General features: G+C 40.4%; 1 protein-coding gene across 1 annotated transcript in view; it reads left to right on the top strand.

The window, feature by feature from the left end:
• Positions 1–16,684, top strand: part of LOC308409453 (transmembrane protein 163a-like) — a 68,445-nt gene that overhangs the window by 36,119 nt on the left and 15,642 nt on the right. The window contains exons 3-4 of the mRNA XM_080902231.1: positions 12,108–12,151; positions 13,204–13,295. Coding sequence (XP_080758357.1) covers positions 12,108–12,151; positions 13,204–13,295 — 136 coding nt within the window. The remainder of the gene's footprint in view (positions 1–12,107; positions 12,152–13,203; positions 13,296–16,684) is intronic.

Raw genomic sequence — 16,684 nt, 5'->3', positions numbered from 1 at the left:
TTTTCCCCCCGAGCTGGGGCCTCCATCAACCCCCACCACACCACCATCCATTAACAGTCTAATATATTTCACCCTATATAATTATTCCCTTTGGAGTGATGATGTCTAGTTTTTACTAATTTTGTTAAATTTCTTTTTAATGGGTTTAGAAGAGATACCAGTCTATAACCTCTATAACAACAATAAATTCTATTCTATTCTATTCTATTAGTTAAATGTAGGTGCTACTTTGTGAGGTTTGCATGAATGCATGCATCATCATGTTATTTTATATCATTCTATCTTCAGTTTACTTCCTCCAGTTTTTTATTGCGCTACAATGAAAACGAATCCTCACCTGAAATATCTCTGAATCAGCACCTCCTCAAGGTCAGTGACAGAGACATATGTATTGAATAGACTAGCAAGTACACACAGTGTGAACACATTGGATTTTTTGTTTGTTTGTTTGTTTGTTTGTTTGTTTGTTTGTTTGTTTGTTTGTTTGTTTGTTTGTTTGTTTGTTTGTTTGTTTGTTTGTTTGTTTGTTTGTTTGTTTGTTTTGTCCACTGGACGTCAAATAATAGGCAATGCCAAAGCAGATAATAAACATTTTGTATCTAGATTAAAAGTATAGCATACTACCTTAAACAGTGTGCTTAATATTTGCATACAAATCTACATAAAGTTGTATCTAAAGTTGCAGGCTTTCATACCATTAAATAAGCAGTACAGGGATGTGAATAATTTCCTGTCCTGTTCATGCATAAATCCAGATTGGCGGTAGAAGGCTTCTGCTTAGCTTTTTCATTTGCACAGAGGAGGGTTTTGCAACTCATTGTATCTTGTTTTACTCGAGCAGCATAGATGGAAAATGTTCTCAGGAAGAGGTGCCAGGGGAAATTGAGTAATAGTGATACAAAGAGAGGCTGGGAAATTACTGTAGCTCTCAAGTGCATGTATCTCACTGAAGAAAGAGAGGGAAAGAGTTGGCGGGAGATCAGACATTCAAGCTAGTGCAGGGGATCAGGTGTCTCCGTGCAGGGCTAAAACAGACAGTCAGACTCAGCTGAATCCATCCTGCCATATCTGAAATTTGTTAGGTTACGTGTATGTCGGTGGTTTGGTTGTAAGCGTGTTTATCTATGTGCCACAGTGTTGCTTGTCTACATGTCAGACTGTAGCAGTTGTTCCCACTCACTTCACAGTGGAACTTACGGGCCAAAGTTAACCACAGCAGCTGCCGAGTTTGGCTCTGTGATTTCCACTAATTATTACTCACTGTATCCCTGACAAGGAACTCTGAAGGCTCGAGTCTTATCAAAGCAAATAAATTAGTTAGGTAAACAGTAAGCAGTGAGGAGATTATTTAATGGGCTTGCCAGGAGTGGTAATGGGCCCACAGGGAACGCTTTCCTGTGAGTCTTTCTTGTAATTAGTGTACAGGGTGATTAGTGCATTTATTTAAAGCAAACAAAGTTTATATTGTTTTTTGTGTTAAATAAGTTAAATAACTGTATGAAAATATAGAAATTCATGCAGCTAATGCCAAACAGAAGTAAATTAGTTACACAGTGTCTGCATCCGATGCAGGTGAGCAGTATTACCTCCTTCAGTAGAGCTGTTTAATCTGGTTCTCACCCTGTTTATAACCTCCTGTCCTGTCTCCGTGTTTTTTTGTTCGGGCTTCAGTGAAAGTTATTTCCTGTTTTATTTTGGTAGTCTCTTGTCTTGTGTGCCTTGCATTGAGTTAATTTCCTTTGTCTTGTTATCCCTGATTTGTTCCCACCTGTTTTTCCCTAACCTCATTACCCTGTGTAGATATGTCAAGTCTCCTCTCGCCCTCTTTGTTTTCCTGAGATTCGTTGTTTTCGGAATGCTAACACGTTGTCAGCTACAGTTTTTTTAAAGAGTTCGGAATGAATCCTGCATTTGTGCCAACATCTTGCCGCACTTTGACAGCTAGATAATATTTTTGCTTTTTGACAACTGTGTTGTTCAGTTCAAGTGAAACACTATATTTGAGTTCCCACAGTTAGTCGTACTTTGTTTTGTGGTCAACTTTCTGTGGTGGATTGACAGATTTTAGCAAAGGATGTCCAAGTTGGCAACAAAAATGAAAACAATAAAAAACACACGGTTTGAACAGTTGGAATCTGCTCAGTTTGGCAAAGGTTTAGTCTCGAACAAATGCTTTCTACTGTGATGTTGTATCGGACAAACGTAGGATGTCTAATTATTTAAAGTGTCTCATTCTTAATAATAATAATAATAATAATAATACATTTCATTTACAGGCACCTTTAAAGGCCTTCAAGGTCGCCTTATACAACAACAAAATAAAAAACAACTATAAAAGTGAATCGAGGTAAAAATAGATCAAGTCATGATGAAGGGTGTGCAGTTCTGAATAGATGGGTATTAAAACATGATTTAAAAGCAGAGAGAGTTTGTAGCCTGGAGATCTGGTGGAAGTGCATTCCAAGGTCTCGGGAGTCTCTTAAGTAAGGTCTTAATGATGCCTCAAGGTCCCAGCGGAGACCTTGAGAGGAAATCTTGTTTGATGCCTCATAATTTGCTACAGGATGTCCCTTGGCTACCTGCAGCACAGTAATTTCCCTTGCTAAAGGAAATTAAGAGAATCTTCATTAGAAATGTCTTATGTACCAACACAATCCATTTATAACTCTGCTGGACTTTAATTTCTTTCTAAACACATTCGTGTCTAGCGTACCAGTGACACCTCTTTCTTGGCATTGAGCAGGAAAGCTGCAGAAAATCCTTGAACCCCACCTAAAAGCTTTTAAAATGGTTCCAGGATGAAGCTTTTTAAAACCTGCAGGTGTTTCGGAAGCATGAGGCCAACCAGCCGTGTGCTTGCCCTAACTTAATCTCTGCATGAAACCTCGTGAGTCCACAGCACCAAGCCGCTCGCAGATGATGCCTCCCTCGCTGTGCCCATCGACTGCAGCTCTGCCCTGCTGCAAATCAATACTGCTGGGCTACAGTGAGAGAAGAGCGCTGATGAATGAAGGGAGTAGGGGAGCCCCGCAGGGAGGTACCGAATCAAGGCAGGACGGCTTAAGATGGGGAAAGAACAAATGGACAGAGGAGTGAAGAAAGTGACAAATTAAGAAGCATGACGAAAGAGATGGAAACAGACAGGAGTGGTGGACGAGAGTAAAGGGGGGAAGGGAGGGAGTACAAAAGGGTGATTAATAGTAAAACGAAGTTGGGGTGATGTGGGGAAGGAGAATGGGAAGATGAATACAACTGCAGCAACAGAGGCAAAGAATGACTTCTCCTTTAGAAGGTAGGCAGAGACAAAGGGAGAGCAAGAGCGCCACCCACAGGGGATGAAGAGAGGAAGGAGGACAGAAAAAAGGGAGAGGTTAAAATGAGAGAGGACTGAGGGGGAGAGGCGGCGGGAGAAAGGAAGTATCCCAGCAGGGTTTTCCGCAGGGTGAACTCAGCCATAGTGCAGAGCTGAGCAGTAGGTCATGAATTATTAAACAGAATATTTTGCAGCTGAGCAAACGGCCGCAGCCATGTCGGATGTGTCTGCCGAGAAGGCAAGGGTCGTGTTTTTGTTTGTGTGCGGAGATCGAAATTTAGCTCGAGCTCTTTGGTTAAAGGTCTTAATTTTTGATACTTTATGTAGATGTGCTTTTAGAGTTTGGTGTGTGTGTGTGTGTGTGTGTGTGGGGGGGGGGGGGGGGGGGGGGTCTGTGAATGGCCATCAGAGGGTTTGTTTGTCTGCTTAAAGCTGCTAATTAATGTGAAAGCAGCGTCCTGAGGGCTTTTGTTTTAACTTCCTGCCCCAGTGGAGAGTAACAACCACAAAGGAATACACACACAGACATGAATCTAATAATAGGTGTATCTACTGAAGTCACACTCCTGTCTTCTATAAACTGTGGTTACATTTCACAAAATAGTTTTCTGAAAGGCGATATGTTTTGTAGTAAGGTTAGTAGTTTGTGTTTATTTATATCGTGACTCACAGTGACTCCCACAGAGTCTCAGAGTAAACGGATGTAATCACCATAAAGTCATCCTGTGGTGATCCAGTCGCAGCTGTTAGCAAAGCTAAATCCAACCAATCACTTTGCAAACCTCAAGAGCTGTAATGAACAGGAAAACTATCAATGGAGGCTAAAATGATCAGCTTTATTACGCTGTAGGCCACTGTAGGACAAACAACTCTGGCTCCTGTCCATTTATGAATGTCAGTCCGTTGCTGTTTACCTCAGCTGTCAATGCTGGGTGAGAAGTGTCCACGTTTCTTTATCCTGGAGGAGGCCCTAGAACGAGTCAGTGAGTCAGTGAAGCTCACTCGTCTTTGCTGACAGCGATAGTGACGTTTTTGAGGATACAAGTGTCTTGGTTCGGGTTAGCAAAAACACTTTCCAGTACATTTTTTCCCTAGTTTAGCCCCACCTCCAAAAGTTTTGTTATCATTTTACATGCACGTCCTCCCAATCAGTGCAATATCTATAATGTCATATTTTGAGTGAATGTTTTGTTCAATTCTTTGATGAACTTGTGGAGTGTAAATGTAGATCTTAGCTTACTGCTATGAGCTACAAAGCTTTGAAATATTTCACTTTACATTCAATGAAATTTTATTTTCTTTTAAATTAATTTAAGACAAAAAACTATTCTACATTTTTGCATTTGCACTTTGAATTTATTTTCATCTTCAGTGCGAGTCTTTTGAATTGCCTTGCAGCAGGTCACCTTGAGCATTGTTAGTCAGAGTTTGTTTTGCTTTCCACCTCAGAGAGTAAAACAAAAATGTTCTTTTCCACTGGAACTGCAAAATTTATGCTCAGACAGGTGGATTTGCATAAAAATCTTGTTACGTCCAACTATAATGATGCATAATTCCTCCTCCCTGTCAGCTCGCCCCCTTCTGTGTTCCCTCTCCCCTCCTTCTGCTCCCTGTCCAGCTTTTTTGCTCCCCTCTCCCTCTGGCTCTTTACGTACCCGCCTCTGTTTGCTAGTTCCATCTCGTCATTACATTGTGCAAATAACAGATCTACCAGGACCATGTTTTCAAGGAATAAAATTAACTGCTCTTGAACCACATGACTACGATTCAACCACTCTGAATCTCTGTCCTCATCTTGGAACCATCTTCAACTTCAATACGAGTCTACTGGGAGTTATTTTCAAAGTACAGATGAGTCACCTCGATTAGATTAGAAGCTCAGAGATGCATTGATTGGCAGTGCAAGAGTGCCTCCTACAATCTCATCTTTCTCTCACTTTAATCTCTCACCTTTCTCTGTCTGCTGCTCTCTCACCCGTGCTGTCTCACTGTGTCACTCTATTTGTCCATCTGCTGCCTGTGCTGCTGCCTTCTCATCCCTCCTCCGCCTTTTTCTCAGTCTCCCAGATTACTCCTTTCCTCTGTGTGATGTAAAATGACTTTCACATCCCTAAATTGAGCTCTTGCCCTTGAGGAACACAGGGGAGGACATAATTATGCTTCTATTTGGTTGCAAATGATTCTGTTAATTTAATACAGAATTTCCCCCCAGTATAATCAGCAACAGAGGTGATTTGATGGATAACAAGCATTTGCTGTAGAAAGTGCCACTGTGGATATACACTGTATTTCTCAGCAGTTTGACCAGAATGAAGCAGATTCTTAGCTTTAACATTGTAGATATTTACAGATCAGCTTTAACCAATGGTACATGGTCCTGGCTCTCTCACCCAGTGTGTCCAGCTTTTTGTGAACTCACGATTTATTCATTTGCATTTAGGAGATAATTTATGTTCAAGTTCTTTATTTTGTCTTACAAGTGTAATATTTCCTAGTGCCTCTGAGTTCATCTTTATTTCTAGTCTAGTAGTATGTTAGTTTCTTTTCATGGCCTGTCTGTCCTAGTCTCGTTTCTGTGTTTTGTCCTCAGCGTCTCCTGTATGAAGTCTGCCTCTGTGCTTGTCTTTGTATCGAGTCTGCCCACCTGTTTCTTTGTTCAGTTACTACTTGTTTTATTTTGATAGTCTCTCATTTCGTGTGCATTATGTCTAGTTTTGCTTCCCTTGTCTTGTTCGTTAGATTTAGCTCAGCTGTGTTTTTTCTCCAGGTGTTTCCACTCTGGTGTAATCTGTGAGTTTGCATCTTTGTTGTGTTCTCATGGTCCGTGTCTCTCCTCGTGTGTTCTCCAGTTTTAGTCTTGTTTGTTCCTGACCTACATTATGTTTATTTTTGTGTCCAGCAATAAAGCTGTGCTTTCATTTTACATTACGTCCTCTGAGTTCTGCCCATCATACAGAACTTCCTGACAGGGAAAATTCAGGAAGGTCACATTACTGGTGGAGCTAATGTAACTCCAGTGATTGCTACTAGAGATGGGACTTCTGGTTCAGAACCAGGCCAAAACTGTCCAATCACTAGCACCGTTTACCTCAAATACTATTAAGTTTATTTTACCAGCGCTTGTGTGAATCATGAGCAAGCCTTTTATTCTGTTTCTACACTGTGTTCACTCTGAGATAAGAAACCAGTTCCTTTGATGCTGAAAACCTGTGTAGATCTACAGTTTTGAAAACTGATCAGACATCAATAAGCAATCAATAAGGAACCACACCCAATCAATGATAGTACTGTATCAATAAAAAACATCAATACCAGTCAATTCGCAGTGAGGACTTGCTGTATATCTGCTTGCTTTATCTTTTATACAGTTATCCTTTATCAGCCTGTGTGACAAAGATAGCTCACACATTAGTTGCATTACACTCTGCAGAGCTCATTTTCACCCCAGAAAGCTCAAAACTACAATCTGTCACTCTCACTAGTTCCCCTCTGAACAATTGTCACAAAGGCCAGATGGCTTTTATTTGTTTCTTGGTGATCTGATAGAAATGTTGCCTTCTTGGATGTCTAACAAGTTCCAGAGCTCTCTTTATCAAGTAAATACCTCTGTGAGGTTCTCTGAGGTCTTGTTTTCATTTCAGTTTCTATCCAAATACAGACATGCTGTGGGCATCAGAGCAGCAGTGCCTTGGCCAGAAGAGGGTGACTCCTCTGACTGCAAAATATAATGTTATCACATAGACATCTGTAAGAGAACAGGGCATGCTTTAGTTCATGTGACTGGTATCTCAGTCAGCTGCTGAATGCAACTGACTCGGTGCTGTAGTGGGGGGATTTTACAAACCAGCGGTCGACATCACAGTGACTTCACCTTATGCACTCCACTTTATCACTCTCAACTCTTTTGCTTCTGCAGAAAACACGACTCTTCTTCTTTTGTCCAGTTATTCAAAGTCCAATATTAGCTGCATGCTATTCTCACAGAGGCAAAATCTTTAACAGGGGCGATCGTGGCTCAACAGTTGGGAGTTTGCTTTGTAATAGAAAGGTTGCCGGTTCGAGCCCCGGCTTGGACAGTCTCGGTCATTGTGTCCTTGGGCAAGACACTTCACCCGTTGCCTACTGGTGATGGTCAGAGGGCCCGGTGGCGCCAGTGTTCGGCAGCCTCGCCTCTGTCAGTGCGCCCCAGGGTGGCTGTGGCTACAATGTAGCTGCCATCACCAGTGTGTGAATATGGGTGGATGACTGGATGTGTAAAGCGCTTTGGGGTCCTTAGGGACTAGTAAAGCGCTTTACAAATACAGACCATTTACCATTTTAACAATGAAAAGTCAGAGCAGTAAGAAAAATTTGCACCAAGCAGAAACCAAAGGAAACGAGCTTTAAAGAGCACCAACAAACCATTAGAAAGGGGGAAGTCTGTCCAATATAGTCTGTAAGCTTTTATCATTTATATTTTCATTTCTGCATATTGCCTCAAGCAGAGGACAACAGAGCTCAGAAACTATTAATACCGGTAGTCATTATGAATGCTTCCACCATGTCTCGCTCGCTGGTCCTCAACACCCCCAAGAGTTCAAAGCCTGGTCTGGAAGTGATGTCTGATCAGATGCTGCTTCATCCAAGTCCTGCTTATAATCAGTGATCAGTGCCAAGGGAAGACTAGAGCCAGAGAGCCAGAGAGAGAGAATATATTGGTGCTGGCTCTGGCCCCAGTTCTTGTATAACTCACTGATAATTAGGTTTTTACTGCTGCCAAGTCATAACCATTGCTACAGCTATGAGGTATGCAGGTGTTGACAGGACATCAAAGTGGACTATTAGCAAATAGAATAGAAGATTGTCAGACTGTTAGACTGTTCTTATTAGAACTGTGTTTTCCTCAAAATAAATACTGCAACACAGAAGAATCACAATTAAGAACTTCCAAGCTATCAGGTTTTTTTCTCTGTGCAAACATTTTATGTATAAAACACACACATCTAATTGTGGGGACATCCAATTGTCATAATGCTTTCTCTAGCCCCTTAACCTAACCGTATCCATGAAAGACGAATACCTAACCCTTACCGTAAACCTAACCATGACCCAATTATAACCCTTTCACTAAAACCACATTTTGAGTCACACATATGTCTTTAAACTTGTGGGGACCAGCATTTTTGTCCCTATAAGGGCTGTTGGTCCCCACAAGTATCTAAGTAAACTTCCAATCTTTGGAAGATATGAATACACACACACACACACACACACACACACACACACACACACACACACACACACACACACACATTTTTGCTCTTATTCACGTTCCCATTCTCCTCCTTCTCTTGTAAGCACGTACCCCCTTTCTTTTAGTTGCTCCTCCTTCTCATTTATATCCTCCTTCTTCTACTCCATTTCTACCATACTCTGCTTTGCTTTCCCTCTTTGTTTCCCCAGTCTTGTTAGCACTGGTCATGCATGCTTGACTCCCTGATTAACTAACAACCCAGAGGATGTTACACAGAATCGTGTCTGCTCACCTCAAGAGAGGCATCGATTTGCTGGCAGGCGGTAACCACACAGACGGCTGGCACATCCAAATGAGCCTGAGAGCAGAAACTGGAGAAATGAATACATGCTGGGAGAGGAAAGAGGCTGCTATTTAAAAATTAGCAGCTTTATTTAGGGGAGAATTCTGTTTTTTTTTTCATCTGAGTGCATGTTTAATTAAAGGGGGGCATGAAGTGAAAGACAAATATGATGAATGAGGAATAATATCAGCAATAACAAATGAGTTAATAGATGACGAATCTGTTCTTTGAAGCACTGAATACATTTTAAATACAGCAGAAAAATCTCAGGCTCATTGTATGTATACATGTGTGAAAACTGCTTCCTCAGTGAACATGTTGTTAGCTTTACAGTTTGTATTTGAAGACAGAAGGTCAGATATTATGCAGAGAGAAGTTCCTCAAAGAGATGCAGATGTAAGCAGATTTTTTCTCTTATTCAGTGGATAATTATCCTGTGTGAACCATTTTGGCTATTTTAAAGATTGCATCATATATTACAAAAAAGTCTTTTCTTGCTTCTGAATATGCTGCAGTTTCAATAATATCTGTTTGAATTTCTGGCACCAAGCACAGAATCAATCACCACAGCTAATTTTCTAATAATGTAGAATTGCATATGATGATGCGCGATACTAGAGCATCTCCAGGATATTGAGAAAATCTTACACATGTTTTCTTTTCCCCACACTGAAGTAAAAATGTAGAATATAGGCTCTCAACTGTACTGTCCAGACCAAAAACTAATGGTGATGGTGACCGGTTAAGTTATTGGAATCATGATGATGTCACATCCACATCCTGTCTGGGTCTTATCAGTGATAAAACACTATCCTCACATACCTACGGTGATTTTACCTTCTTGTGTGGGTACGTCTTTACCTTTGTTATAGCTTCCTCTGGTGATGGGCAGTACTTCTCAAACCGCATGTTTGTCAGATATTTCCCAAGATGTCCTGGACAGATGTTATTTGTATTTAAAACTGTGTAATAAAATGAAAATGGATGATTGCACCTCATAAAGTTTGTATTTGAAGCATCGGACATGGTGGCCTTTACATCCAGGAACAGATTATCTAAAAGTCTCTCCAGCCAAGCCACCATCACCTTGTAGGTAAACAGAGAGCCCAGAGGAAGAGAGGACCTTACTATCAACAACTGGGAAAAAGGATGAGCATGGACAAAGCACTGAGCTATAAAAACTAGTGAACAGTGCGGGGGAGTACTCGGCTACCCCACTGATTGTTGTTTTGACACAAGGGTAGTGAAGTCGTCACACCAAGTCACAAATATAACTGCTTAACAAAACTAAAGTTTAAAACTGATACATAGACCCTAATCATTACACACATACACGCTCGATACCATCCATCCAGCTGTGTCCGACCTGCACTTTCCTACATGCCTAACAGCAAACATGATGACGCACAATCACATGGCAATATGAAATATGCCATCATTTCTGTCTATGAAATGCAACAGAGACAGTGTAGTCACCAAATGAACCCAATGCAGCTACCTCAACTCAGACAAAATGTCCAGTCTACTGGAACTCCTTTCAAATAAAGACAAACTATGAGCTTGATGTTGGACCAGGGATAATGTATTGTATATATACATAGTAGACAGACTGTATATACAGACTGAGCAGTCACCACCTGTCCGACTTCCCTGTGTTAGCTTTCTCAAACATTCTCAGTTCGACTTTTTCTCTTGACTCAACAGATGGGTCGGAGGTCTGGTTGAGCCCCAGAGATTCATAAACTTTGTATGTGAAACAGTTTGTACGTGAGGGCACAGATAATCGTGAAAGATGGTGAACGTGACTCAGAATGAAGAGGAGAATCTGGGTGATGCTATCTGGGACAAAACCAGACACAAAGACAGCATATGTGTGAGCAACCACGTGTTATCTTCGGTCTCCTGTTCAGCTTTTCCATCCTTTCTTCTCCACAGTGTTGGCATAGCTGTAGCACAGCTAAGCCTGATCCTATCCTCATACTGGGGGCATCAAAAGAATTGAAAAGTTTGTAACACAGTTGTAGTCATTAAAGCTTGTCAAATAAGGTCACATCCTACCTGACACTGTGAAGCATCAAAGTCTCAGAAATGGCCAAAAGGCTTCCGCTACAATATATATATATATATATATATATATATATATATATATATATATATATATATATATATATATATATATATATATAAAACAGGGAACATGACAAGAAAACCAGAAGGAAGGAAAAGAAAAGGAGATACCAGCCAAGGGAAAGACTTGGCGAAGAGGAGATGAAAGCTTTGAGTTCAAACCAACGGCCATCTTGCCCTCAAATCTCCTGTTGCCATGGTGATTAAACTGACCATGTGCTGTCCCCTGAGAGTCTCCCTCTCTCTCACACACACATGCACTACCACACACACACACACTCACACAGAAAGAGGGGACAGCACACCAGGACAGGTAGATGAACAGCACAGGTGTGGTAGATAAAGGATGACAAAACCTTTAATCCTATTCGAGGGATACTTCATGTTGCGTTAGCCGATCATTAATGTTGTTAATAGACAGTTAATCATGCCAAGTTTACACGTATCAAACTCGGATGGCCTGGAGCATCATCAGATGGACATACATGAGCTGTGTGTTTTTCTATTAGTTTTTAATGCTTGTTGTTCTGCTTTGGATGATACTGAGTAGGATTATAGACTATAAAGGACAGTGCTGTAAAAATCTGGATCAGATGAAGGTTCAACCTGCCAAGAACTCCTTTAATTTGCTCACATGTCATAAGTGGTATCATAAATAAAAATGTAATTGTTCTTTTTTGCACTTGCATTTTCTGCTTAATCATTTGCCAAAAAGACGGAATACAATAAACAAAGATTTAGATTTCAACTCTTTATTGATTGAACTCCAGCTCAGGTTAACCCAGTGGTTTTAATTTCCTGTTTCTAGATATAGTGATATAGTGTATGCATGTGAGAGGTGCTGGTGATTTCAATAGAAAGGAAGAACATTTATGAATATCAGTGTTGATTTTTTAAGAAATAACTCATCTAATCACAGTCGCTTTTCATTTTGTTATGCTGATTTAATAAACACATTGTTTCCCACTTAGCGTCACAAACCTACTGATCGTGCATGTGACATGTGCTGAATCACATGTGCATATATGTTAGTGTGACTAAAAAGGGATAAAGACTTGTATGATGTAAACAGTCCGTCTCTCTCTCCACAGCTGTATCGTTTATGAGACACAGCGCGTCAGCATTTGGATTCGCCGTAAGTTCCCGCCCCTTTCTTCTCTCTATTTGCATTGATCAATTAGTCATAACTTGGGTGCTAGTGATTTATTAATGAATCCCAGTACCAAAGTCCTATTGGTCCTTTTGTCTCCAAGGTAACAGGGCAGAGAAGGGACTGGAGGCTGGCGCTGTGGTTGGATGTCAAAATGCTTCTTGTGTTTGCTAAACAGATCTCCACTAGAACACAGCGGAAATCTTATTAGGAGGAAATCACTGAGAATTATCATAAAAATATGACGTAATGGCAGTGAAGGTGAAAATTACAATATCCACACCCGGGCCCAGGGAGGGAGATGTGATTAGCCTAATGTGATTAAAATATTATAAACCATAATCTGCAGAGCTAGCTATCTCTTCCTTAAAGATTGGATTTTAATTAGCAGTTTAATTGCTTGGCTGCAGATGACAGTTTTAAAACAGAAGCAGGAAGAAAATAAGAGGATGTGCCCCAATGCAAAGAGGTTAGATCATAGCAGCTTATCATCGATAGCTCTGTGAGACTTTGAGTCATCCTTTTCTTACTTTTTACATTTTATGATTTGAAAATGAACTAATAACGATTTTATTTTGTGATCCGGCTTCAGGGAGAGAAGTTTGTCCCTGAGAAGTCCTGAATCCAACATGAAGCTACTGTTGTCGCGTTAATGATGTTTATGGCTTTGATTTTCCTGCCAAACATCAACACTTCGCTCTTTGTGGTGCACAGACTTGAAAGTGGTTCCTGCAGTTTTTCCACTATAAGCCTTAATGAGACTCTTAAATCCTTACATCCACTCATCCCTATTCATACATAACCTGAGTCAGTTCATGTGCCCGCTGAAATTCTGTTGTGCTGAAATAAATGCGTTATTCTCCTCCACGGGATTTCAGAATGAAGTGGTTTTATTTTCAGCACAAATAAGTTATTTAAAGCTGTCTACACGTCTTACTGGACATCTGATCATTTAAAGAGTCGTGGTATAGGTCCAATGGATAATTTTGACCTTCCTCACTTCTTTCTCTCTAATTACTTGCTTCTCGTTTCTGTAGTTTGATGCCACGCTGGATGTCATGTCATCAGCCATCGTCCTGTGGCGCTACAGCAATGCAGCAGCTGTGCACTCTGCACACAGAGAGTATATGTGAGTACAAAACGTTATCTTTTGATCAACGATACAAGGGTGGAATCATAAACAACTCTCAAACCACAGGTGTTGTATGTTTTATTTATTTGTTCATTCATCTTTACTCTTTGGCTTCTTTTACCCATGAATCCCACCTCTGCTGTGAAAGGACTTCACCCATTCCCCTGCAATCCAGTCATTTCATGCATATGATTTTATCTTTCTGTAGTAAATTACATTTTAAAAAATGATCGGATCCTATGTAATATATAAATAAAAATAGAGTGCAGTGATTTCATATTCTATTTACAATAAAACATGGAAAACATATCAAATGTTTAAAGTGAGAAATTTTACTATTTCATAAAAAATATGTTTATTAGCTCATTTTGAATTTGATGCCAGCAACTCAAACAAAGTTGGGACTGGGGAAGAAAAGGCAGGAAAAGTAAGTTGTGCTATAAAGAAACAGATGGACGAACTAATGAGGTTAATTGGCAGCCGGTCAGTAACATGATATAAAAAGAACATCTTAGAGAGGCAGAGGTTATGAGAGGTAAAGATGGGCAGAGGTTCATTAAACTGCAAATAAACTACATGTACAAATAGTAGAACAATAAGGTTCCTCAACAGAAAATTATGAAGACTATAAATATCATCTGCAGTACATAATCATCACAAGATTCTGAATATTAGAATAAATATCTGTGTGAATGGGACAAGGCTGAAAATCAATATTTTCTCTGATCTTTGGGCCCTTGGGCAGCACTGCAATAACATCAGGCGTTGTTCTTCAATAGAAATCACCGCATGGACTCAGGAGCACACTGTGCCATCCACAAATGCAGGTTAAAGCTCCAACATGGAGAGAAGGAGCCACACATGAACAGGATTTGGAAAGGCAGCTGTCTTCTCTGGACCAAAGTTCATTTAAAGTGAACTCAATCAAAATGGAAAAGTGTTCTGAGGTCCAAACAAATCCAAAGTGGAAATTATTTTTGGAAAGCATGCATGCTTGCACACCTGGAAAGGCAGATGTGCGTTTTGCACATCTGCAGGACACCGGCCCTTGAGCCCTGGAGTTCCCCCAGCCCTGTTTTAGAGGAACATGTCCTCCCATGAAGATGACATTTTTCCAGATGAGACCATATTTCAGCAAGACAATACTAAACTGTTCGGGTGTCCGGGTCCTGAACCCGCCTGCCTGCAGTCTGGACCTGGACCAGCTGAGAACATCTGGAGCATCATGACACAGAAAAATATGACAAAGAAGACTCAGGACTGCTGAGCAGCTTGAATCTCAGTTCGCAGACGTTTACACAGTTCTTCAAAGAAGAAGGGACGCTTGTTGCTCCATCAAGTTCAAAATGAGTGTCTTATTTGCTATGTTTTCTATGTTTTATTTGGGTTTATGAGATTTGCAAATTGTTGCAGTCTGTTTTTGATTTTATGTGGATTTTTTAAATGTTTTTTTATACTTGACAATTTTAAAATCCGTAGTTCCAGTAGAGAGAATATTGCCACGATAGCTTTAATTTAATCTTCCCTTTGAAGGTCTAAATAATTTTCCCCGTTAGGCTCTTGCTTATGTTCAGTATACCCAGATTAAACAATTTCAGAAAAGGTGATTCTTAAATTGCAGGATGGAGAGAAGTGAATCCTTATTGATGAGCCATTAACTGTGTGTCGTTACTGTAAATGTGTCACTGCTACACGTGCGTTAATCCACCAGGTTTTAGGGCTGCTGTGGCTTAGCTGAATGAATCAATTAGCTGTCAGGCTGTATGGAGCCCTTGCAAGAACACCTCTGTGTAGCTCAGAGGTGTTACAGATAATGAAAGACCGAGCTGCCTCTCCACTGTCCATTAACTCACACGGAGTCACTCACATGCACACGCGGGATCTTTTTCTCTGTTAGTGCTGTCAGCTGGATGCAGAGACACACACAAACCACAAAACACCCAATTTATATTATATTAATGTTCTTTCTGTAGAAAATTAAAGTGTAATGTTAGAAAAGTAGAAAAAAGTGTGAGCATATCATTGCAAATGAGGCAAGATGTTTTACTTCCTGGAGATTGGTTCATGTAAAAGATGCAAGGATAGGCTTACTACTACTGATAGTGCCACTGAGGTCATCATTCTAATCCCACCTTTATGGACTAGCTTCTAGACAGGTTTAGTGGCCTCAGGATCACCTCTCAGATTTTTGTGGTTCTTCATCAGGCACCTCCCAATATGATTCAACATAGGGACAACTTGCTGCCCTGGGTTTCTCAGGGTCAGTGGCGGTCCTAGCCTGTTTGGCGCCCTGGGCACTCCCTCTGGCACCCCTGCAATAGTTACACCCTTTTTACACACGCTCTTTTCTACTCTGATGTAATATTCTTGTCAATTTTCTTGATATTTATTTATAATCCCCTCTGTTAATCCTTGATATTTATAATTGACTGATCTGATTAGTGCTATTTCTTAAATGTGTAAAATCTGTAACATAATGTACTGTTTGGAGTTTAGTTTGTTACTGTTGCTATTTTTACCATTTCTTCTTGGAGCAACTCTAACACGCATAGTTTCCTCAGGGATTAATAAAGTATTCTGATTCTGATTGTTTCAGGATGACCTGCCATTATCCAATCACACATCTGCTTACCTGTATCGTTTCTCCTCCTCTTCTTTTCTAGTTTTTCTAAACTGAGCACCTGATGGCTTTGAACTTTTCTTGTCCATCTTCCACTGGTTTTAATTTTGCACTCCAGTATGAACACAAATCCCCCAACCCGAGGATCACCACAACATGATCTAACACACCTACACCTTAGTTCACAGATTCACTTTGTCTAAGGTGCATTTCTGAGATTTCACACAACCCAGGATTCAAATCATGAATACATGATGGGCTTGGATTTACAACATTATGAATGAAATGTGCTCTATTTGGAAGCAGCCGACAGGTTGTGTGTGAGACTTTAAATCATCAAACTGTAAATTTGAAATTTGAAATTGTTGTTGATCCCTTTACCCCGAGTCCTAAAGTGTATATTTATTTTCTTACTCTTCTTATAGATATATATTGTTTGTTTACTGCTGTAACTGCAGCCTCATCGTCTCATCTCTCTATATACTGCACTGTATGTAGCGGAGATGACAATAAAGTTTACTTTGACTTCAGCTGCGAGCAGGCGCACCGAGGGCTCTCGCGCTCACTTTTCACGTATAGAATTTCGAAAAAAACATCTGTGCAAATTATAAGTCTGTATCATGATGTCTGGTGTTTTGTGTTTGTTGGCTTGTTTTTATTTTGTTTTATTTTGTTTTATTTTGCGAGTTGGTTATTAGATGCCGCCCCGCCCTCTCCTCCCTGTGCCACAAGCAGCAGGCGCACCTCGCACACGGAGGGCGCCCTT

This window comes from Rhamphochromis sp. 'chilingali' (assembly GCF_963969265.1).
Source record: "Rhamphochromis sp. 'chilingali' genome assembly, chromosome: 14".
NCBI lineage: Eukaryota > Metazoa > Chordata > Actinopteri > Cichliformes > Cichlidae > Rhamphochromis > Rhamphochromis sp. 'chilingali'.
This window is presented reverse-complemented; position numbering and strand designations above follow the sequence as displayed.